The sequence below is a fragment of the Arvicanthis niloticus genome, chromosome 20, assembly GCF_011762505.2.
Source record: "Arvicanthis niloticus isolate mArvNil1 chromosome 20, mArvNil1.pat.X, whole genome shotgun sequence".
NCBI classification, from domain to species: Eukaryota; Metazoa; Chordata; class Mammalia; order Rodentia; family Muridae; genus Arvicanthis; species Arvicanthis niloticus.
Window position 1 is genome coordinate 51,269,002 of NC_047677.1, and position 23,350 is coordinate 51,292,351.

Here is a 23,350-nt window from a genome sequence, read left to right on the forward strand (position 1 = left end):
GTCGAGTCCTTGGCTGTGGAGCTGCGGGAGGCTTTCAAAGCTCCTGTAGAGGGCCTCAGAACCGGATACTGCAGGTTCTGTAGTTTTTCTCCGTTTTCGGCAAATTCTCCCTCCGTAGCCCAGGTTGGTATTAAACTCTAATGTCTCGGTTTCCCTAGTGCCAGGATTTTTAAATGTTTTACATTTATTTATTTAGTGTAAGGGGAGAGTGCGCGTGTAGAGCTTAGAGGACAACCTGAGTGGACGTTCTCGAAATGAGATTCGAACGGCAGTCATCTGGTTTGGTGGCAAGCGCCTTCACCCGCAGAACTATCTCCGTGGTGTCGGGTGTCTCTGTGTGTGTGTGTGTGTGTTCTGTACAGCTGAAACAGCACCTGCCTTGTGTAAGGAAGGCTGTTTGTCAAAAATGCCTCATCCTAGCCAGGAGCTTCGAAAATGGTAATATTTGTAATGGATCCTGGAAATACTTGATAAACTGATGTCTGGTCTGGTCTTAGTTACAGGCAGGCCCTGAGGAGGAAACCCCATCTAAACCAGCCCTTGCAGACACCCCAGCCCACCCCTAACCGCACGGAGTCAGAAATGGGGTCTCGTAAACTAGGGAGCTCCTGTACCCTAACCCACACGAGGCCTCGCGCGACCTCAGCAGCTGGAAGACAACCGTGACGCACTGGCCGCTTCCGATTTCACTTTCCTTTTCTCGGGCCCGGCCGCTTCACCTCTTTGGCCGCTGCCTGGGGATTTGCCCAGTGATCAGTGACGTCAAGCAGTCTGACGTTCCCATTGGAGGACGGAGTTCATCAAGAGCCAATCCCAGGGCTGGTCCCAGAGAAATCTCGGCGGAGGGCACGGAGCGCCGGGAGACTGCTGGGCGGGGAGGCTGTGGTGCCGGTTGCTTGCTGAGGACTTACCCTCGGAGCAGCTCCGCAGAGAGGAGTGACCGGGCCCGGAGCGCGGCGCGGGTGAGTGCGGTCTGCACTGGTGAGACGGGGTGGAGCAGCCGCCCTGCAACCCGGGTGGGGACGGCGAAGGCGGCCGCGGGCCCTGGGCAGGGCTAACCAGGCCCGGGCGCGCGGGACGGCGAGCTCGCGTGAGCGCCGCGTCCTCAGCTCGCCTCTGGGCCTTTCGCCCTGAGCTCGCTGTGTTCTTTCCTCTTCAGGTCCAACCCAGACTTAACTTCAGTCTCTTCTAGTCCCCAGAGCCAGAAGTGAGCGGGACCCGGATGACGTTCCACCTGGTAGCTTGGAGCCCTGCATGACCCGAGGCAGGTCTTGTATTTATGCATCTGTTTATTTATTATTTATTTATCATCAGAGTAAACTGGCTTAGCAAGTTGTACCAGGAGCTGTGCGTTATCTCTGATGATTTACTGCCTGATTAGGTTAGGAAAAGAAAGTGAATAAACCTGGCGGTGGTGGCGCACGCCTTTACGCCCAGTGCTTGGGAGGTAAAGGCCAGTCTGGTCTACACACTCATTGAATTCCAGGATAGCCAGGGCCTGTCTCAATCCTCCCCTTTGCCCCCCATCCCCCGCAAAAGAAAAAGAAAAAGAAAGAAAAGAAAAATTGTATAAATTTAACTTTGGGAAGTGAATAGGAGGAGACACTTAAAATTCCCAGTACATTCCAGATTTTTGACAACACAACCATTTGTGCATGCTTCAAAGGAGGAAAGAATGACATGTGTTCATGCATGCCTGAACCCCTTGTTAGTGAGATGGATTCATGATGCCTGGAGTATTCCTCCCAAGTTAAAACAAACAAACAAAAAACACATTTTCTAAAAGCAAGCCTTCATTAATGTCTCTAAAATTGCAACTTTTAAATTTCATGACGATGACAACGAGGACAGGGCGCCTCCATGTATCCAAAATGGTCTGAAACTGACCATGGTAGCCCAGGTTAGCCTCCTGCCACTTGGATTACAGAGATTACAGGCATGTGCCTGCATGCCTAGTTGCAATTTTTAATACACTTAATTTTTTAGAACAGTTGTAGATTTACAGAAAAATTGAGAAATGTGTAGAGTTTCTGTATAACTCCAAACTGATTTCCCTCTTGTTAACATCTTACACATAATTATTGGCCAAAGTCCACACGCCATGTTTATTTACCTTTTCACCCAAATTCTTATCCCTCCATATTCTCATCCAGGTAACTGCACTGCAAAGGTTTTTTTAGATTTGGTTTCAGAATTTTCAGAGAAACTTATGTAATGGATCTCAGATAATTAACACAAGAAAGGTTTATTTTAGCTCACAGGCTTAGAAGTTACAACACATGATCCATTGGTACCTGTTGATCTGGGCCTGCGGTGAGGCAGCAAGCACATAACAGTGCACAGAGGAACAAAACCACTCATGTCATAGCCAGGAAGAGGGGAGACAGGATACACCAGCATCCCACAGCCCCCTTCTGTGATGCTATCTCGGTGTCCTAAAGAGGTCCACCTTGTAAACTTTGTGCTGTGCCTTTCTCACGTGCACCTTTGAGGCATATTACGATATAAACACCTGGACATGTGTTTGTATGGTACCCTTCTATTGTATGTCTTACTCTTTTTTTTTAATTTTATTTTTCTTAATTCACTTTACATCCTGGTCACCCCCTCCCACAATCCTTCCCACCTCCCCCTTCTCCTCTGAGCAGGTAGGGGATACTTCTGGGTATCCTCTCCAACTCCCTGCCACTTCAGGTCTTTGAGAGGTGCTTCCTCTCCCACAGAGGCCAGACAAGGCAGACCAGCTAGAAGAACATATCGAACACACAGGCATCAGCTTTTGGGTTAGCCCCAGCTCTAGTTGTTCAGGACCCACATGAAGGTCAAGCTACACATCTGCTACATATGATCCAGGAGGCCTAGGTCCAGCCCGTGCATGTTCTTTAGTGGTTCATACTCTGAGAGCCCCTCTTAAGATTGGGTTTGTGTGTTAAAAGGATAGAGTTAGGTTGCCATATTCAGCACACCTCAGTAAGGACTTCATGCAATCAAGATTTAGGATGGTACTGACCTGCTCACCCAGCTGATTGTATGTGGGTTTTTTTACAGTGTCCAATTTTACGTTGCAACTTTTTCCCTTTGCATACAATATTACTTGGAAGTTAACTTTGTTCATCTAAAGAATTAGGGAGTTACAGATTTTAAATTATTCTCTGTTGGAAATGTGTCCACTTTTGTTAATTTGTTCATCTGTATATTTATATCAGTATGGACTTACAGGTATTGATACTTGCAAGATTGGATTACAGTCCAATAGTGCTTTTGTCTTGCTGCTGATATCAGTGCAGCTTTGAGTATTGAAAGCTGATTGCCTCCATGTCTCTCCTCTTTTAATGATGCCTTTGAGCAGTCAAACACTGTATATACATGACCTTACAAACTTCAGACAACTTGGCCAAACAATTTCCTTTGTCAAGAGATAAGAAAATCTGGGTCTGGAGAGTTGGCTCCATGCTTTAACAGGATTTCTTGCTCTTTCAGAGCAAGACTTAGGTTCAGTTCTCAGTATCCACATGGCTCGTAACCATCTGTAACTCCAGTTCTAGGATACCTAACACCCTCCTCTGAACTCTGCAGGCACTTTGTACATGTGGTGCACATACATACACAGAAAACACCTGTACACACAAATCTAAAGACTTGAGGAGGAGGTAAGGAAACAGTCTGCCCAGCTGAAATGGTGATTGCCTGTACTCTGAAAGGCAGAGAGGCACGCAGATCTCTGTGAGTTTGAGGCCACTCTGATCTACGTAGTGAGTGGCAGGCCAGCCAAAGATGCATGGTGAGACCCTGTCTCAGAAAACGGAAAAACTGAAGTGCAAAGGTGGTGGATGACTTGTTACTTGCTACAAGAGATAACAAGTGGGATTGAGATGAGATCTGTTACTGTATAACTCTGAAAACCTCAGGTAGAACCTTTTAAATGAAGGCTTCTGTGGGGGCTTAACGTTCCCAGGATCACAGTGGAAAACACACAGGGAGACGTTGTTTGTAGCAAACAAAGGCTTAGCTTAGTTTAAGATTGGCATTTAGGATGAATTAGAATTTGGCCAGATTGATGGAAATGGGATATTAGAACACTGACCTTCCCTGAGGGGGAGGGGGGGATCCTTGTGTGTGCTCGAGAGGCAGAAAACATCTAATACTTAGATCCTGCTGCTGAAGCGGATTTATGAAGCTGGGATCTGGGGTTGTCGTGAAAATTAGGAACAGAGAAGCCAGTGGGGCTCCAAATCCAGGAGTGGCATTTTATAAGCTCAGTTCCCTGATTTGGGCCAGCTGCTGGAGATAAAAAGATCACTGGAGTGTATGACTCTTGTTTTCTCATTCTGAGTAGGTGAGAATACCCATCCACCATACCAAAAAAGAAAATCAATTATAAAGCAGTGTGAGAATGTTATCGTAGAAAGACAGAACTAACTGGAATGGAGCGGGGGGGGGGGGGGGGCAGTTTTATTCAAGGCCAAGCTGTGTCTGAGAGAACAGAGTGTACAAGGACAAGGGAGGGGTATGTCACATGAAGGGCCTCTCTTCCTACATTCTTAACTATGGAGTACTAGGCAGGGTCGATCAGGATTTGGGGCTGGATGGCCTGCCTTTTGTGTTTTGAAGCAAGAAAATAACAGAGTGAGACCCACATTAGACAGGTTAATTCCCTTCAGAGCTATGTAGGAGAAAGGCCACTTGTGACTATTCGTGGGTGGCAACCTGACTGTATCTGGAATGAACTACCATCCAGAAATGGAAGGCATACCTGTGAGAAGATTTTTCTGTTTTGAAGAGGGTTAATCTACTTGTAGTGCATACCTTTGAGATAGAAGGCACACAACTTTGATCGGGTTTTAAGTCTGGAAGACACAGACCTTTGGAACTTGAGGTGGGAAAACATACCTTTAATGTGAGCCATGCCTTCTACTGGAAGTTTATATATAAGGACACCGGCCTTGTGGGGTTGATCAACGACTAGACTCTTGGAGTTTTCCATTTACAGCTGGCTGTTGTTGGATTAGTGGGACTGCAGCCTGTAAGTCGTCTCAGTAAATTGTGTGTTTGTGTGTGTGTGTGTTTCTGTGACTCTAGCGAATCCTAATACACCACCTTTCATCAAATGTGCGATGATTCAGTTGCTTTATATATTCTTAGTTTATGTGCCCCAGGAAGAGTATCTTGCCAGTTAAATGATATATGTCACTGATTACATATCAGAGATGCTAAAATAGAATGTCATAGGTGTCTCAACTGATGAAAAATAGAAATTCCCTATTAGCTTGCCGAGATGCTCCACCCACTCTACGAATGAATGGTCAGAACTTCCTCACTTCATGGGTGGACGTTGAGTTCCCTGGCTCCATTTGTGGGTATTTACTTATTTTTTATACAGTCTCACTCGATCCCTGTCTGACCTAGAACACTTAGGTGGACCAAGCTGGCCTTGAACTCAGACATTCACCTGCCTCTGCCCCTCACGTTCCCCCTCCCCCAAAGCTGGGATTAAAGTTGCATGCAGCTTTACCATACCCAACCCCCAAGGTCTCCCCTTTCACAAGCCATACCTGGTACAGTAGCCTGGGCTGAGATGTACCTGGGATAGGTTTACTCTGCCTCCTTTCTATACAGACAGAATAAGAATACAATGTGTTGTTAAGCATGTGGAAGCCACCATTTGTGGTTTTAGAAACACTGGTTTAGCTCGGTATTCTGGTACCCACTTGGAATCCCCTCACTCAGGAGATAGAGAAAGAAGAATGAGACTCTAAGTCAGCCTTGACTACTTAGCAAGTTTGAGGCTAACCTAGAATAGATGATACCTTGTTCTACAACAGCAAATCCCCACCACATCTGATGAACTGGTCCTTTCCTACCTGATAGCCAGTTTGTCAAAAATATGCGTTACACCCCTCCCCACACACCTCTACCCCCATTTCTGCATCAACAATTTCAGCCGTCTTTATTCTGCTTTGCGTGCTGTTGAAAGGTCCGGGACTCCCCAAAAAGGGGTCCACTTAAGTCTCAGGATAACACGCACCCAAAGGACACACGAGAGACCGTCTTGCTGTAAAATACATGAGGTGGTTTATTATATCAGAGCTCTGGGCCAGCCATATCCCCATATCTCACATAGGGGATAGAGGGACTGACCTCGTGGCTCAGGGGCATAGCGCTTATATATGGGCGGGGTAGGGAAAAATCGAACTTTCGCTCGGGTGCACAGGATTGGTTGTTTTACCTTTTTTGAACACTAGTAGGCCGTACCATGGGGCAGGGTGTAGTTCTTCCCTTGGCCAGTCAGTTTCTGGGATGTTCTTAACAGGCCTTTGTACTGTAACTCCCCCCTCCTCTGTAACTAATTAGATGGACCCAAACCTGCTGGCAGGTGCTTTTCTGCCCAAGGTCTAAGGCGAAAAATTTATACATATTTGATAAGATGGCCTTTATAATTTTTCACTCTACACTGTTAATAATAGCAATGGCTTTATACTGCACATTTAAATATGCTGGTAAATCTGCCGAACCTTACTTTTGGGCTTGTGAACGGTTTTGTAATCCACACCCTTTATTTCTTTATGATAGTATAGAAGCTCAGGAAAGTCAAGACTCTAGCCCGGTGCTGAACAACAGGGTAGCTGAAGCTGTATGAAAATCCAGGTGGCTCGCTAGGGCTCTGTGGTGCAGGCTTTGACTGCAGAGGGTGGTAGAAGATGATGCTGTGTTCCCTACTCAGAGTACGAGGAGAAACAGGAGTTGTGATGTCCCAGAGCAGGCTAAAGGTCTACTGTGTCTAAAGGTTGTCCTCTGTCTGTCTGCCTGTGTTGCAAGACTTGTCTCAGTCAGTTGACTGATGGTGTTTTTTTTTTTTTTTAATGTAAATTGTGTATTTCAGCCCAGTAACTTCATCTTGGTATCAGTCTGGTCCCCCTCCCCTTAAAACAAAATAAGAAAAAAACAAAAAACAGGTGACAGACAGGTCCAAGCTGGTGGAGCAGAAAGAAGGTTTATTGGCTAATAGAACTGACAGGTTTAAGGGTGGGGCTAGCTCTGGGCACAAGATTTGAAAAACTGCTGACAAAATATGCTTTTTTCCCCTTCATCTCCCTGGTTGATTTATTCTCAAGGGATTAACCGCCTGCTTAGCGGGATGATTGCACCAGGAGCCACAAAACAACTGACTTCACCTCTTGAAAGTTTTCAAGGAACGAACCACAAGAATTTCTCCTCTTTCCTAGCTAGGTCTCTTTGTGGCTGATTGCAATGGACTTGTGTGTTTCCTTAGACCAAAGGATATGAGTTATTAATATAACTAAGACTGATAACTTTTGCTTCACCCTGGAACTGAGGGAGAGAACTCCCCAGAAATGAACCAAAGAGAAAGTTACCACAGTGGGGGAGGGGGGGTTAAAAAAGAATGAAGGCCATAGGCTCCTCAGATCACCAGCGGGTAACCTTAAGCCACATTTTCTAGTGAGTCAAAAAGCACAGTATCTTTCCCATGTTTGAATTCCTTGCTCTGTGATTGGTTTTCTCTCCTGCTGTTTGCTTTCCCTTTTTTTGTGTTATGCGCACATGATGAGATTCTTGTTTTCTTTACACCAGTTTGGCTAAGTTTGTAAAGCTGGTGGTACCAGGTGTTGGTGAGTCTGTGGAGCTGGTTGGTGGAAATATACATTACTGCAGCTGCTTTGGAAACAGCTCGGCTCATTCTAGTAAAATTGAGCGTTCACGTGCCTGTATGTGTACGTGTAGGGTCACAGGGGCAGTGTTTGTCATGTCCAAACTTAACCCAGATGGCCATCAGAGGTAGGAACAGTAAATAATTACAGTCACAGAGCAGCAGTGACATGAGCAAAACAAGCATAGTCACATGAGTGAAACTCACTGCCATGTTAGAAAAAAAAAAAAAAACACTACCATGTTACTTTAAAAAAGAAAAATTTCACATTGATCCCTTGCTTTGAAATGAAAAAAAATCATGGTGTGGCAGGGGAGGGGGTTCTACGCATTGTTTATGGATGCATACCTAGGTCTGAAGCTAAAGAAAGGAAAGAGAGAGAGATCATCACCATTATAATATGTAAATTCCTCCACAGCCATCTTCTCACCTAGTTAACTCGGGATGGACCCTGTATACTCTTGACCTGATGATGGAGACACACAGTCTGCTCTCCTATGCTCAGGAGTTGCCAGAGGGGGTGGTGTTCAGCTGAGAACTCCAGCAGGAAAAGGAGTCATAGTGCAAAGGGATGGTAGGTGAGCAGGGTTTGGTTTGAGGCAGAGTTGAAGGTAGGAGTGACAGGAAATGAGCTGGGAGATAGGAGACCTGGATTAACAGCTGGGGGCTCTGGGGTGGGGGGTGGGGCAGGGAAGGGAAAGCGTCTTGACTTTATTCCTGGGGTGCTGTAAAGCCATTCCTGGAGTTTTAACCAGTAACCACACTGGTACTTTATACTAGGCTGGGTATGTTTGAGGGACAGCTGTAGTAACCTGGTGCAGTGCCAGCAGAGGAGAAAAGTTGAAGAGGAGAAGCCTTTCCAGGCTTTAGTTCCTGATGTTGGATCTTATTGCTGCAGTCACTAGACAGATGTCAGTTTTAAATTTCAAGGAACTTTTGTTGCCTGTTTAACCTCAGTTAACCTGAAATGTAGTAGGCCCTCAATAAATCATGCTTAAACCCTCAGTGGTTTCCCAGGACTGTTAGGATGAAATTCAGAATTCTTTTATCTGACTGAGCTGGGCCAGAGAAAATAGCACAAGGCCATGGGAGAAAAGGGGGAGTGCAGGGAGTCATTTTTTGTTACTGTTTTGAGACAGGGTCTTGCTGTGTAACCCAGGTTAACCTTGAGTGTGTGCCAGTCCTCTTGCCTAAGCCTCCCAAGTGCTGGGATTACAGATGTGTGCCACCACACTTGGCTAGGATCCAAAATGCTTGAGCTGTGTGGGGGGACCACAGTCGCCAGGATTCCTAAGACATCCACACTCAGCCAAAGCCATAAGTAGGGCTACAATATTGGGAATGCCATCTTTGGTAGTGAGCAGGGGTGTAGCCATTTCTGTAGTTCATATAGCTAGATCACTTGTTTTTTGTTTTTGTTTGTTTGTTTGTTTGTTTTGGCCTGAAGGTTTGTTAGAAGACTCCAGGTTTGCTAGTGATCACTGGCTGAAGTTTACTTCTGGAAGACGTTACTAATTTTAGATTGAGAAATAGGCCTTAATCTGTACCCTGTGAGCAATTAGGTGGCAGTCTCACAGGACACAGAGCCTTAAGCTAAGTATTCTGGGATGGCTAAAAGAAGACCAGGGACATGCCCTGAGGGTCAGGATGTAAACCTACTTGCTTCTCTGGGTGTTAGAGTCCATACTTGGGGATTCATTATCTTCTAGAATCTTTCTGTGGCTGTAGGAGTTTAAGGAAGCAAGGAGTCAAGTACTAGATATGGGGCAGAAGAAGCCACAGGAGTGGGGAAAGAATTTAGCACCTAGAGCAAAAATTGTAGCTGTGATCACTGTTTCTAGGGACTTAGCAGGATGACCCAAATATCTGAGCCAACTCCTGCTATAGCCCAAAGTCATTTTCATGTCTGAAGGTTACTTCCTTGTTCTAGCCTAATATTTAGATTCCTGCCTGAAATTATTTCTTTGTTCTAGCCTAATGTCAGATTCTTGCCTGAAGCCCAATTCCTTGTCCTTGGCCAATATCATATTCCTGCCATGCGACTCGTTGCTTGTTCTTTGACTATTTGTGTTTACTGTCATGCTTGTTCCTTTACTATTTGCATCTATTGCTAGTTCCTCAACCTAGAACTGACCTTAGTACTTGCACGTAATTAAAATGGTATAAAAGCAAAAAAGATGAAGGGGGATAAGATAGGGGGTTTTTAGGAAGGAGAAATGAGGAAAGGGGGTGGCATCTGAAATGTAAATAAATAAAATATCCAATTTTAAAATAAAAGTGCAGGGCCAGAGCTTGGATACACGGATGAGAGCATTAGCGTAGGTGTCTGTCTCAGAGGTGTGGACCTTCATGAACACTTCAGAGCATTTGCAGCTCACAGTGATTCTCACAGCCAAGAATCATGCCCAGAATCCACTGTGTTGCCAGAAATGGCAGTGTCACCCCGCCCCCAGCCAGTTTGTTGTAGGTTAGGTGTTTATGAGAACCTCAGCTTTCTAAGGGAGAGGTGGTTTGGGGATAAAGAGGGACTCAGCAAAGGATAGGAAGTGTCCCCAATTCTGAGTGTCCGGATATGGCAGAGCTTCCCTGCTCCTGTGGAATTGTAGCTGGTTTCTGGCTTACCTTACTGGAGGGCCTGAGATCTGCTGCCTCCCTGGTGTGTGACTTCAGGCACACCATAATTAATACGCAGTCATTTCCTGTCTGTTCAGAACACTCATCTGAGTGAAAGGAGCGGTGGTGAGCTGCTCCAATTGGCTTTTCTGCTGCTGTAATAAAACATTCTGACCAAAAAGAACCTGAAGAGGAAGAAACCTACTTCAGCTTACATTTGCAGGTCGCAGCCCAGCACTGAGAGAAGTCAGTGCAGGAATGCAAGAATTTAAAGGGACATAATTTACTAACTCAGCTGCACAGCCCAAGACTGCCTGCCTAGTGATGGTACTGCCCACTGTGGGCGGCACCCGCCTACATCAACTAACAGTTAAGACATTGCCTCACAGAGATGCCCATGTCTTAGTGAGGCAGTTCTCCAACTGAGGTTCCATCTTTCAGGTGACTCTAGTTCTGATAGAGTGCCAATGAGAAACAAGACCTGGACTGCTCACTTCTGATGACTTCATGGCTGTGCCTCAGCCAGGGAGGATAATGGTTTTATCTTTTAGGAACGTGTGGAGATGATTGGAGAGAACAAGGTCAGGTATGTAAGGAAATAGGAGATCGTGGTACGGGGAAAGTACTTTTAGAATCCCTCAGAGGTACACACCTGTGATCCCAGTATTCAGGAAGCAATGGCAGGAAGTTAGAATATTCAAGGCCAGCCTGAGCTGCTTAGTCTTGGCTCTGCCTCATCAAACAAAACACTGGTTTTGTGGAAGGCCTGACAGAATAGGTTTGGGAAAGTGGTGTGGATTGCTTTGCCCTTTCTGTCTCCTCTCTCTCCCTCGCCCCAGCATTTTTCCTCCTAATTCCACAAGCTTGAGTTCCTTTCATCCATAGAAAGCAAAAAGTGCTGTCTAGCTGGCATGCTTCCTGTTACTGCTCTCTTTCTTAAAGAGTTATTTTACTTGTGAGTACACTGTAGCTGTCTTCAGACACACCAGAAGAGGGCACCGGATCCTATTACAGATGGTTGTGAGCCACCATGTGGCTGGGAACTGAACTTAGGACCTCTGGAAGAACAGCTAGTGCTCTTAACCACTGAGCCATCTCCCCAGCCCCTCTTCCTGTTGTCTCTTAGTAGTAAAGACTAGAGTATTTCAACCAAATCTGAAGAATACACTCCCCTTTTTTGTTGTCACCTCTGCTCAGTTTACCTGGTCTCGGGCCCCATTTTACAGTGTGCTGGGGAGAGAAGAGTGGGGTGATTGGGGGGAGTTTGGGCACCTGGAGTGTTTCCTGGCCCTATGTCCTTAATCATCATGGTTAACAGGACCAATCCTCCGTTTCCTCAGAAGAGTATCTGGAGTGTGAATTCACCTGGTTATTGGATTCTAGAACCTGAACCTTGAGCCTGACTTATTCAAGCTTTTGAGTTTATACCTCTGGTCTTACAAATAACATGTTCAAGGTGAGTCTTGGCAGCCAGGCAGTGGGGTTGGACTGTCAAGTTATGGTGACCCAGAAACAAGACTCTGTACAGTTAGGCTTTGGTTTTTCTAAACCCACTCATTATTTCAGTACAAGTGTTAGACAAGGTTTTAAATACTCTGGTTTCAACAGTTTGGGTGGATACAGACCCTTTTAGTGTAACAGAAAAGAAAACCATAACCTTTGTTGCCCCAAATTCTTTTTTTTTTTTTGTACAGTTTTGTGGAACCATTTCAATGTAAATCATAGTTTTGAAGCTCTAAGAACGATAGCATCTGCTGCTGAAGAGCGGGGGTTTCCATGTAGTCTCAGCGTGTGCCATTAAGATTATCTCCACTTAAATTGTCCCTGATAGTCCCTGGAGAGTTATTATAACTACCTTTTAAAGACAGAATCAGGATAGATTTTATCTTTTGTACCTGCTTCTTACTGTGATTTTTTTTTTATAGTTTTATTTTCTTGTGCTCACCGTGTGTGTGTGTGTGTGTGTGTGTGTGTGTGTGTGCGTGTGTGCGCGCACAACTTGCAGAAGTTGCTTCTCTCCTACCACAAGAGTTATAGTCATATAACTCAGGTTTCAGGTTGTCAGGCTTGGCAGCAGATGCCTTGATCACTAGGCTAACAACACACTATCCCTACCCTGGGGTTTTTAAAAGACCAATTGGTCTGTGACTATGGATGCCCCAAATTCTGAATCTGTCTGATTATTTCCTTACTGTGTGGTTTAACTTGGTGCTATTAACACATTCTCTGTGATAACTTAATATAGTGTGTTTGTGGTGTGTGTGTGTGTTTAAATTGCTTATGTTCCCCATAAACTGGAAGTTAAATCTAAAGTTATCAAGTTCAAGTTCAATCAAGTCAAACATTTTTGGCAAATAAACTTCATAGGTGATAATTTTTTTTTTAACTCTGCTTCTTGGGGGTGGGGGGGGCATGTATTTTATTTTAAATGCTTTCGTGTTGTCTGTGCGCCTTGTGTCTGAAGAGGCCAGAAGAGGTCATCTCATCCCCTAGAACTGGAGTTATATATAGACAGTTGTGGGCTGCTGTATGGGTGCTAGAAATACCAACCTGGGCCCTCTGGAAGAGCAGTGAGTACTCTTTCTTAACTGCTGAGCCATCTCTCTAGCCTCTGGTGATAGTGCTTAACTCATACAGTTCCTCCTCAGGAAATCTGTGCCAGATTGGCAGGCTTGGTTACTTGGTTAAGGTGACCACTGGATCTCTCCTTCATCAAGGCACATTAGGAATGAATGCACTGTGGCACTGTGGGGACTACTCCAAACCTTTCACCTAGTGGCTTTGACATCTGTTGATGGACATTTGTATCCTTACAATGGCAGTAGCAGAAGGGTTGTATTTTCTCCCCACTCCCTTGATCCCTGAAGATCTCTCTAATTCTAAACAACACTAGTCAGGAGCTCTTTGAGCTATGCCTTAGTGTCTAGTTCCGTTAACTTTGCTCCACGTATTAGCCAGCGATCTTCTGTAAGCCCTGCTGTGCTAACAATAATACATTGTATGTGTACATAGTTGTTTTTATTCAACTTAAATCTAAAGACCCACCAGATCCAGCATGAGCTGGTTTAATGTGGGTGCCTAGTGGCAAAGGCGTCATAGTTTATGAGAAAGAGGAATAGTAGCTGAGCTCTGTCCTAGGGGATTATAAGTTCAGCTTCCAAGCCATTCTGCAGCCCACAGCTTCTGGCCCACAGGCACCCCACGGTTTCGTTTCCTTTCCTATTTTCAAACTCAGCAGTGTGTTGAATTGAGAACACTGGGTCAGACCTTTTCCTTAAGAGCAAACCGAGAGATTAGATCAGACACCCTTAGCACTTCTTCCAACATTCTGGGGACTTGATACTTCTTCATTTGCCAGTCAGTTTCATTCCAAGTTGATACATACTTTATTATTATTATTATTATTATTATTATTCATTACATCTTTTGAAAAGTCACACATGTCTAAATCAAGGGTCTTTTGGTTCATATTATCAGCAGCATAATTCCTCACCTACAGAGCACCTTTATGTATTTCTACATTAGGTCTTTTAAGGAATCAGCATTGTATTTCTTTTCCTTGGACTATATGGGCTTGGGCTATATAGGCTGTAGTTTTATGTCTGTGTATTTACTGTCACCATTAACAGAGTCCACTGAGCTCCATGGGTGGACTCCCATGGTAAATGTCAGTGATAGTGTACTGTTCCAGCATTGCAAAGCGCTGCATGGTTACCTTCCTCATGTCCATAGCAGAGCCACATCCAGCCCAGTATGGGCATTGTGTACCATAACGTGGGGCAGGACCCTGCATTCTTGATACCGCTTTCAGTTTCAGCTCTTAGATCTCATCCAGTGGTTGAGGATCCAGAGCTCTGGGTTCTCGCCTGGATCTCCTCCTGCGAACCAGGTCTATGCCTAATGCTTCCAACAGAATTCTCTTATGTAACCTGTTTAGAAGCAAGCCCCTGTAGGCTTCTTTCTTTCTCCATTTTATGGATGGATAAACTGAGATTCAAAGTACTCAAGTAAGCTTTCTGTTGTCACAGAGGAAGGCCAGAGCTGCAAAGGTTGATAGGAATAGCTTTTCTTGGCTGAGCTTCTGTGACCCTAGAGTGGCCATACTGCATAGCCCAGGGCAGCCACAGAGGAATCGTCTCCTCCTGGCTTCCCTTGTGATCTTAGCTTGAACAATCCACAGGGGTACCATTCTTCTTTTGCTGAGTCTGCTCTTGATTTCAGGTCTAGTCTCTGAGGAAGAAAGACCCTACCAGGGATCAGAGACTCCCAAGCTAAGGGTGCAATGGCAGTGTCAGCCCCCTTGAGGAGCCTGGAGGAGGAGGTGACCTGCTCTATCTGCCTGGATTACCTGCGGGACCCAGTGACCATCGACTGTGGCCACGTCTTCTGCCGCAGCTGCACAAGTGATATCCGCCCCATATCGGGAAACCGCCCAGTCTGCCCGCTCTGCAAGAAGCCCTTTAAGAAGGAGAACATCCGGCCCGTGTGGCAGCTGGCAAGTCTGGTAGAGAACATTGAAAGGCTGAAGGTGGACAATGGCAGGCAGCCAGGAGAGCTGGCCCGAGAGCCCCAGGACATGAAGTTGTGTGAGCGGCACCAGGAAAAGCTACACTACTACTGTGAAGATGATGGTAAACTGTTGTGCGTGATGTGCCGTGAGTCCCGGGAACACCGCCCCCACACTGCAGTCCTGGTGGAGAAGGCTGCCCTGCCTCACAGAGTAAGTCCTCTTGGCCTGAGAGGGGAGGGTTATGTCTGGTGTCCCTCCTGCCACAGCTCAGGACACTCATCTCTCTCCACTGCTTTTCTCTCCTTAGGAGAAAATTCTGAACCACTTGAATACCCTGAGGAGAGACAGAGACAAAATTCAGGGCTTTCAGGCCAAGGGAGAAGCTGATATTCTGGCTGCCCTGGTACGTGGAAATCGGAGCCAAGCTATGTGTTTGAGGGAGGGGCCGGGCACATGGGAAATGTTTGTATGGTTGTTAGGTTGGCTTTAGGCCAACTGGGGATTAACCAAGGATAAGGTAGGTTGGCCTGCCCTGTTCCTTGCAAATGCAGGCTGTCCATGTGGGCCTGCTGTGTGTCTCAGACTTTGGGCCTGATTTCTCATCTGATAGGCAGGTCATCTGGCAGCTGTGGCTATTCTGCGAGGGGACTGAGGAACCTGAAGAAAAGGACAAGGAAGGTGGCCTGAGCAGCTCTGAGCAGGCTCTGATTGAGGCTGCCCAGTGAGACTCAGGCCCACTATGTGCAGTAAAGATTGGCAGCATATCGTATACTCTTGATTAGATAGGTCAGGGAGACAGCTGATAAGGGAGGTCCGGTTCTGGGGGAGTGTGTGTGTTGGGAAAATGGGCAGTGGAGGGATTGATTCTTGGGTCGGGCCTGTCAGTGTGTAGCCGGGCTGTGAAAGATGAAGCTAGAGAGAGCACAAGTCCACAAGTACCTCTAGATCCTGGTTTACGTGGACACCCTCACTTACCCAGAGGGACTGAGGACTCGGGCAGTTCCAACCTGTAGGACAGGATGTGGTCCCTGAGTGCTCAGATTCCAGCCTCACCGAGGAAGCAGGGTGGAGGCCCCAGGAGGGATAGGGTACACTTAATAGGTTACACAGGGTAATGGGGGTGCCGAAGGAGGACTGATTGAGTTTGAACTTCATCCCACAAATGGAGATCCCTAAAAGAGACAACACGTATTATCGAGAAGGGTGACATGTCAGTAATGGGATACACATGCTACCTTTCATTGTCCCAAGACATACTGGTCACCTAGAACAAGATGGTGACAGAGCAGTCAGGCAGAGACGGCTTTGAGAACAGTAAAGGGAACGGACAGATTGACAAGTCTCAAGGAGAAGAGGGTGGAGCAGGAGCATCCCGGTGACGACTCCTGCCAAAGGACTAGGATTCATAAGCAGGACTCACCAGGGGATTGAGCAGGCCCCAGTTCCTAGAGGTATCACGCACAAGCACCCTGTCCCCTACCCTTGCAGACGAAGCTGCAGGAGCAGAGGCAGTACATTGTGGCGGAATTTAAGCAGGGCCACCAGTTTCTGAAGAAGCGGGAGCAGCACCTGCTAGACCAGCTGGCCACCCTGGAGCAGCTACTCACCGAGGGCAGGGAGAAGTTCAAGACCCGGGGCGTCAGTGAGCTTGACCGGCTGACTCTGGTCATCTCCGAGCTGGAGGGCAAGGCACGGCAGCCAGCTGCGGAGCTAATGCAGGTGAGAGTCCTGTGGGCCCAAGTGGAAGACGGGGCCTACCACTTTTATGTGGCCTTTGAAAAGATTACTCCTCCTAGGCTCTCAGTTTTACTGTGTAAAATATGGGTGTGTGAGTCTTACCCTCCCTGTTTACTCCACAGTCCACATAAGCTTAAACAGTGACTCGGCATCACTTTAGAAAAACAATCACTGTCTACAAAAAAGTATCTAGAAATGCTTAAAGTACCGCAGCCGCAGACCTGAAGGTCTTTGTTGCCGTCCTTCCTCCGCGTGAGACCCTCTTAGTAACAAGGCAGATATTTGTTGTTTTTGAGACAGTCTTACTATGTCATACCGTCTGTCCTCAAATTAAAGACAGTCCTGTCTCAGCCTTCTGAGTGCTGGGGTTATAGTTGTGCACCCCCATGCTCCACTGAGGCAGGCACTTATTTGATAGGTGCCTTGTATGGTTCTGGAGGTGGGCTGAGCTGTGGCTGTCAGGATCCAAGGTGCAGTGAAGAGGAGGGAAGGCAGGTGAAGAAGATACAGGGGGAGGTTTCCTCTGGACCATAGAGCGTCAAGCGGGAGAACAGTGACTGAGGGGTGCTTCAGGACACAAAGTGAGAGCAGGTTATTTGGGTGTACTGACAAGCTTCTTCCCTGTACTTTCCAGAGGAATCATCACCCTTAGCATTCTACCAAAACGGGAGGGCTGGACCTTCCCTCCATATAAACCAGGAGAAGGGCCGTCTGCTGGTTTCCTCTGACCCTCTGGTTTGACGTCAGAAATGAACCTTTCTTCCGTCAGAGGACACACAAGGTTTCTAGGGAATGGGGTTCCAGACCAGTGGTAGGGCACAACGATAGCCAGGAGAGAGTTGGCGATGCTAGTCCCTAGCACAGGCTGCATCATCAGGAGGCCTCTCTTTGCAGCAGACTGAGCCACGTATAAGAGGACTGGCTGGCCCAGACCCTGGACTGAGGTCCAGCTCAAAGCTGGTATCTTCTCCCAGGCTTTGTACTCTTCTCTCTTGTCCAGTGTCTCCCAGGCTCCCTCCTTAGCTCCAGGCATTGCCTCTTCTCTAGATTTTTCTGCTCAGACTCTGGGTCATGTGTCTCCTCTCCCTCGCCCCATTTCTTTCTTCCGCTTCAAGGAGAGCATCAGACTTTTCCAGAAGCCCTTCCGTGTGTGCATGTGAGCTCTGAGTGGAGCAGCTAAGAGTGCTGGGGTTTGTTACCAGTATGTCTGTCCCCTGATGTACCCTGGGAGTAGCTACTATGCAGAGGCCCCTGTCTGTACCCGAGGGCTCTGCTCCCATAGTTGCCATGATGAGGAGTGCTGAGGAGAGAAAATCTGCTTAAAATCACTTCACAGAATGCTGGTGTTAAGCAGATTTTGTCTGTATTCAGGTTTCCCTGGAGCAAAGCTCCTGAACCTTTAGTGGTTTGACCCAAAGGGTTTTTTTTTTATTTATTATATGTAAGTACACTGTAGCTGTCTTCAGACACCTCATAGGAGGGCATAAGATCTCATTATGGATGGTTATGAGCCACCATGTGGTTGCTGAGATTTGAACTCATGACTTCCAGAAGAGCAGTCAGTGCTCTTAACTGCTGAAGGAGTCCTTAACAGCTACGGTTTGATGACTGTGCTTGCTTTCTAAATTGTACCTCTGTGAGAAGCCACCCTGCCCTCACCGCCACCCCCTTTACCCTACTGACTCTGTAGCTCCCGCCACTTACTAACACGGTGTGGTATTTATTAGTAATCATTTTCATGTTGATTTTTTACTCTCTTTTCTGCTTTCCTCTGCTAGGATGCCTGCTCTACACAGGTAGGGATTTTTCTTTTTTTTTATTGCCACCCCTAGCTTCTAGATCAGTGCCTGCCTGGTGCAAGGAATCACTTAGCAAAGGTTTGTGGAATGAGTGAAAAGAAGAAGCAAACCAGTCAACACAGAACTGTGGAGGTTTCAGAATCACCAGAAAATCCTCTCACAAGATGCCGCTACCCTCTGCCTTCCCCTCATGCAGACATTGTCTTTCTCCTGCACAAGGGTCTTTTCCTCAGTGATCCTTACTCCAAAACAGTCATGGGGTGCTTAGGTTCTCTCGTGCCCCCTGCTGCCATCTCCAAATCCCTGGTCCACAGCAACCTCCAGGATGACCTTCCTTGTTTCCTATTGCCTCCTGCCACCGTCCGCCAAGGAGCGGCCAAGTGACTGGGTTTCAGCTAGTTGCTGCTCAGTAGTGCATCTAGAGCAGAGGTTCCTTTCTGTCTTTGCAACAGTTCTGAGGTGAGGATCTAGAGATCCTTGAGGCCATCTAGAAGCTGGCTTATTTCTAGCTGGCTCTCTAGTCTTGGGGATATTGTTCTCAGCCATGAGATTTGAGTCTGGCTCATCACTCTGTTCAGTCTTCAGCCAATGAGAAGAAAGGAACTAGAAAGCAATTTTTTTTTTTTTAAAGGACAAGTTATTTTTTCCCCTTCTTGCATACCATTGTAACTTAGTGACATGACCAGACTTGGTTGTAGGGAATGTGGGAAATATTAATTTCTTTCCCCTCTGCCCCTTCCCTTCTCCCTCTCGCTCCAGCCCAAAGGTTTTTATTTATTTATTATATGTAAGTACAGTGTAGCTGTCTTCAGACACCCTATAAGAGGGTATCAGATCTCATTATGGATGGTTGTGAGCCCGAAATACTAATTTTTTGACTACATGTCAGGCCAGAGCTTAGGGAGTTTAGAATTATAAAGAAGGGGAGAAGTTGTCCTTTGATCTCCGCATACATTGTGGTGTACCACTCATGTGCACACACAAATGTTTAAAAGTAGGGGTGGGTGCTGGGGATACCTGCTTTTCATTCCACTGTGTGTGGAGTAAAATTCACCATTACCTATCCTGCCTGGTGTGAGCTGGCTATGCCTCGTCCCTAAGCTAGGACTTTTTCATTCTTCAAACCTGAGCTTAAGTGTCTCTTTGGAGAGGCCAGGTCACTTGTCACCTCTGGTCATTTCTGACCGTATTTTATGTTGTTTATTTTATATGTATGGGTGTTTCTGCCTGAATGTATGTACATAGGCCACTTGCATGCTGGTGCCTGTGGAAGCCAGAAGAAAGCATTGGGTTTCCTGGAACTGGAGTTATAGATGTAGTAAGCTGCCATGTGGGTACCTGTCATCAAACCTGGGTTCTCTGGAAGAGCAGCCAGTGTTCCTAACCACTGAGCCATCTCTCCAGCCCATTTGTTGTTGTTGTTGTTGTTTTATTTAATGCCCCACTAGACTCTTAGTTTCCTAGGGGAGGGAACTATGAGTGCTTTGTTTGCTTTTGTGTGCCTCTCTGTTACATGGTATTGACTGTAGACATATTGTGTGCCTGCCTTTTATATGGTACTGACTGTGTAGACTCAGTGTGTGCCTGCCTCTTATATGGTACTGATTCTGTAGACTCAGTGTGTGCCTGCCTGTTACATGGTACTGACTGTGTAGACTCAGTGTGTGCCTGCCTCTTATATGGTACTGATTCTGTAGACTCAGTGTGTGCCTGCCTGTTACATGGTATTGACTGTGTACATGCAGTTGTACTTAATTCACTTTGGTGCCTGTGTTTTCTTCCCTTGCAGGACACCAAGGACTTCGCCAACAAGTAAGAGTTTCATTTGCTCATCTTCATGCTTCTTCCCCTCCCACTTCATGACTGTGGTCCACATAAACAGTGGCAGTGTAGGGTACCAATGGCACAGCAGCTCTTGTTTCACCCCATGGCTTTTAAGAAAGAGGGCAGTCTTTGAGGATTAGAGATTGCTGTCTCCCAACATGATCTCCGAAGTCCAGCTGGGCTCACGGTCTTCACCTGAGCACAGCGAGAGAGTAAAAGTCTGGCTTGGCGGACAGACCGCTGGTTTGTGAAATTTGCTGGCAGTCTTACGTCCTGGTTCACGTTGTCTTTGCCAGTTTTCCTGTCCTTGATTAAGGATAATCAGACCTTCCCTGCTGTCCTTGTAGTTGTCACATACACTGGCATGAAAGCAAGAAGAGCCAAGTGACAGGTGGTTGTGTCTGTCGCTCTTTCAGGTACCCACGGAAGAAGTTCTGGATTGGGAAAGCCATCCCTCACATGGTTAAAAGAAAGGCAGGAGAATTCTCAGATAAACTTCTTTCTCTGCAGCGAGGCCTGAGGCAGTTCCAGGGTAAGCATTGGGAAAAAGCACCAGATCAGAGGTCAGGCTCCGCCACACTGGGAGGTTTCCTGACTTCTCCCCACCATATTTCCCCATCTCAGCCTTCCAAGGAGCTCTGCCTTTGAATCTTTTTTCCTTGGGATCTCCAGTAGAGCCCTGTTCCAGAACTAATACCAAGTAAGAAATGAGTTTGCTGGGTCTGCAAGTCATCTCTTTTTTTTTTTTTTTTTTCCCCTCCATAGGCAAGCTGCTTAGAGACTTGGAGTACAAGACGGGTGAGTGAACAGAAGGTTGTTCCCATTCTACCCTGTGGAATCATCACTGGAATTGCCCACAGGTGGCCCCATCCCTTGACATTATTTCACATCAGTCTCCTGTGTAGTCTGCAGTATTGCTGAGCCTCTGAGGTCACAGGTTACACACCATAAGGTCCTTCTTTGAGAGCAAACTGCAGTAGCAGCCCCAAGCCAGAAATCATCTTGCCCAGACGTATGCTGTGTATACCACATACCTCAGGGACATGGTTCACAGAGACCAGGCTATAAATAATGCTCTTTGAACTGCACAGTGAGGCAGTACTGATGCTATGGAGACTAGTCACCCCTTCTCAGCCCACCACTGACACTGTTACTTCCTCCCTTGTCCCCATAGTAAGCGTCACCCTGGACCCACTGTCGGCCAGTGGATACCTGCAGCTTTCAGAGGACTGGAAGTGCGTGACCTATACCAGCCAGTACCAGAGTGACTGCCTGCTCCCCCAGCAGTTTGACTGTGAGCCAGGAGTGTTGGGCACTAAGGGCTTTACCTGGGGAAAGGTATACTGGGAAGTAGAGTTAGAGAGAGAAGGCTGGTCAGAGGATGAAGAGGAGGGGGAGGAGGAAGAAGAAGGGGAAGAGGAAGAAGAAGATGAGGAGGTTGGCTATGGGGACGGATATGAAGACTGGGAAACAGATGAGGAAGATGAATCACTGGGGGAAGAGGAAGAGGAGGAAGAGGAAGAGGAGGAGGAAGTTCAGGAAAGCTGCATGGTGGGAGTGGCCAAAGACACTGTGAAGAGGAAAGGGGACCTCTCCTTACGGCCAGAGGATGGTGTGTGGGCCCTTCGGCTCTCTCCATCAGGCATCTGGGCCAACACGAGCCCAGAGGCTCAGCTCTTCCCAGTGCTGCGGCCCCGGAGAGTGGGTATCGCCCTGGATTATGAAGGGGGCACTGTGACATTCACCAATGCGGAGTCCCAGGAACTCATCTATACCTTCACGACCACCTTCAGCCGGCGCCTGGTTCCCTTCCTGTGGCTCAAGTGGCCAGGAACGCGCCTTCTGCTGAGACCCTGAACTCCAGAACCTGCCTGGGTCACCCTACAGAAACTTTACTTCTCTGAGATTCCAGGACTCTGAGATGAAGAAGGATTGCCTGGATCCCACACCCATGGAAACTTCCCTTCTCTGGGATCCCAAGACTATGTAATGGAGGAAGGTTCCTGGCCAGAGCACTAGGAGGAGAGAGAGGAGGGACATCACATCCACTGCCACCCATCTCCTCACTGCCGTGGCCAAAGTTTCTCTCAGCACTGTCGCCCTATCCGTATATCTTACTCAGCTTCTTGTTTCCTCTGAGGTTTCCTGCTCTGAAGACCAAATGACTCCCTCTTTCCTGAACACCCATTTGTCTTGGCTCTGTGCTCTCTGTTGAGCAGGGTCAGCAGCAGCAGCAGCATTAGCAGCATTTTCTGGTCCAGTTGTTAGCCAGTGCCCACAGGAAGACTTTCAATGACATCTGAAGCCATTTTGCTGTCCTCAAATTTGAGGTTCCCCTTGCCCAAAACCACTCTGTTGCCTACCTTTTCCGGCATCTTAAAATCGCTTTTCCTACCCCACCAGAGTTAAATACGTGAAGATGCAAGAATGGACATAGTCAAGTTTCCAAGGCTGTGTAGTTTTGTGTTCTGGAGAGCTGGTAGAATCGTCTCCTGGTGTGGCTACCAAAGCTTATGGCCTCCAAACCCAGACCTGAGTAGATAGGATTCCCCAGGGACATCTGTGTCTTAGAAAGCATCTAAGTACTATGACTCAGATAGTAACTGTGGTCAATAAATTACCTCTGCAGAGCAGTCCTTGTGAAGGGAGTTTTTAAAACAACCCCAACATCTTGCTCTTGACCCACCCAGGAAATCAAGACCTCATTGCTGGCACTGTGGAGTGTCCAGATTCACTCTCCTAGGAGATGGATTGGGGAAGGGGAGAACAGGCCATGAGGAATATAGAGAACCTCTGCCCTAGGTCTTACTATGAAGAAAGGGCCTAGAGTATCTCCCTGCTGACCAGCTGGTGCCCACAGTTGAACACGAGCCCCTGTTTAGCCAAAATGATGCCCTCCATTTTATCCCTAAACATTCCAGATTTCCTCTGCCTGTGCAAGTGTTAGCTCCTTTTGGCTCTTGACAGACTGTTCCCAGACACTGGATCTTGGTGGCTTCAGAGTCACCACACCATCTCGAGACCGAACACTTCGTATGCGTCACATGCTGCCTGAGTCACTAGTACATACGCGGTGGCTCCCTCACCACTCTAAGTTCCTAGAGTTAATCATAATCTCTCCCTTCTCCTTTACTTCATTTCCTGTGTCTTTATTACTAAATAAAATACATGTTGTTCTCAGTGGTCAGAAATCTCAAGACA

The 23,350-nt window shown here is 46.9% G+C and overlaps 1 protein-coding gene and 1 non-coding gene across 6 annotated transcripts; one reads left to right on the plus strand and one right to left on the minus strand.

Annotated features, from left to right (window-relative positions):
* Trim26 (tripartite motif containing 26) lies at nucleotides 1-23,350 on the plus strand. Of its 5 annotated transcripts, none has more exons than XM_076916857.1 (11): nucleotides 1-123; nucleotides 498-962; nucleotides 1,160-1,268; nucleotides 14,501-14,999; nucleotides 15,097-15,192; nucleotides 16,278-16,508; nucleotides 18,305-18,322; nucleotides 20,115-20,137; nucleotides 20,566-20,681; nucleotides 20,915-20,947; nucleotides 21,324-23,350. In XM_076916857.1, exons 4-11 carry the CDS (start codon nucleotides 14,562-14,564, stop codon nucleotides 22,004-22,006), a joined length of 1,638 nt encoding a protein of 545 aa, XP_076772972.1. In that variant the 5' UTR covers nucleotides 1-123; nucleotides 498-962; nucleotides 1,160-1,268; nucleotides 14,501-14,561; the 3' UTR covers nucleotides 22,007-23,350. The 5 variants fall into 5 exon arrangements, with proteins under 5 accessions (XP_076772972.1, XP_034379734.1, XP_076772971.1 ...); XM_034523843.2 differs by having other exon boundaries at nucleotides 1,160-1,264; XM_076916856.1 differs by having other exon boundaries at nucleotides 1,193-1,268.
* LOC117725013 (small nucleolar RNA SNORA51) lies at nucleotides 5,526-5,657 on the minus strand. Its single transcript, XR_004608880.1, has one exon. It is a non-coding gene; the product is annotated as a small nucleolar RNA SNORA51 (small nucleolar RNA).

Coding starts and splice junctions, on each gene's coding strand:
- Trim26 (XM_076916857.1), top strand. CDS start 14,562: ATGGCAGTGTCAGCCCCCTTGAGGAGCCTGGAGGAGGAGGTGACCTGC. Junction 15,000..15,096: donor AGGCTGCCCTGCCTCACAGA/GTAAGTCCTCTT, acceptor TTCTCTCCTTAG/GAGAAAATTCTGAACCACTT. Junction 20,138..20,565: donor ACCAAGGACTTCGCCAACAA/GTAAGAGTTTCA, acceptor TCGCTCTTTCAG/GTACCCACGGAAGAAGTTCT.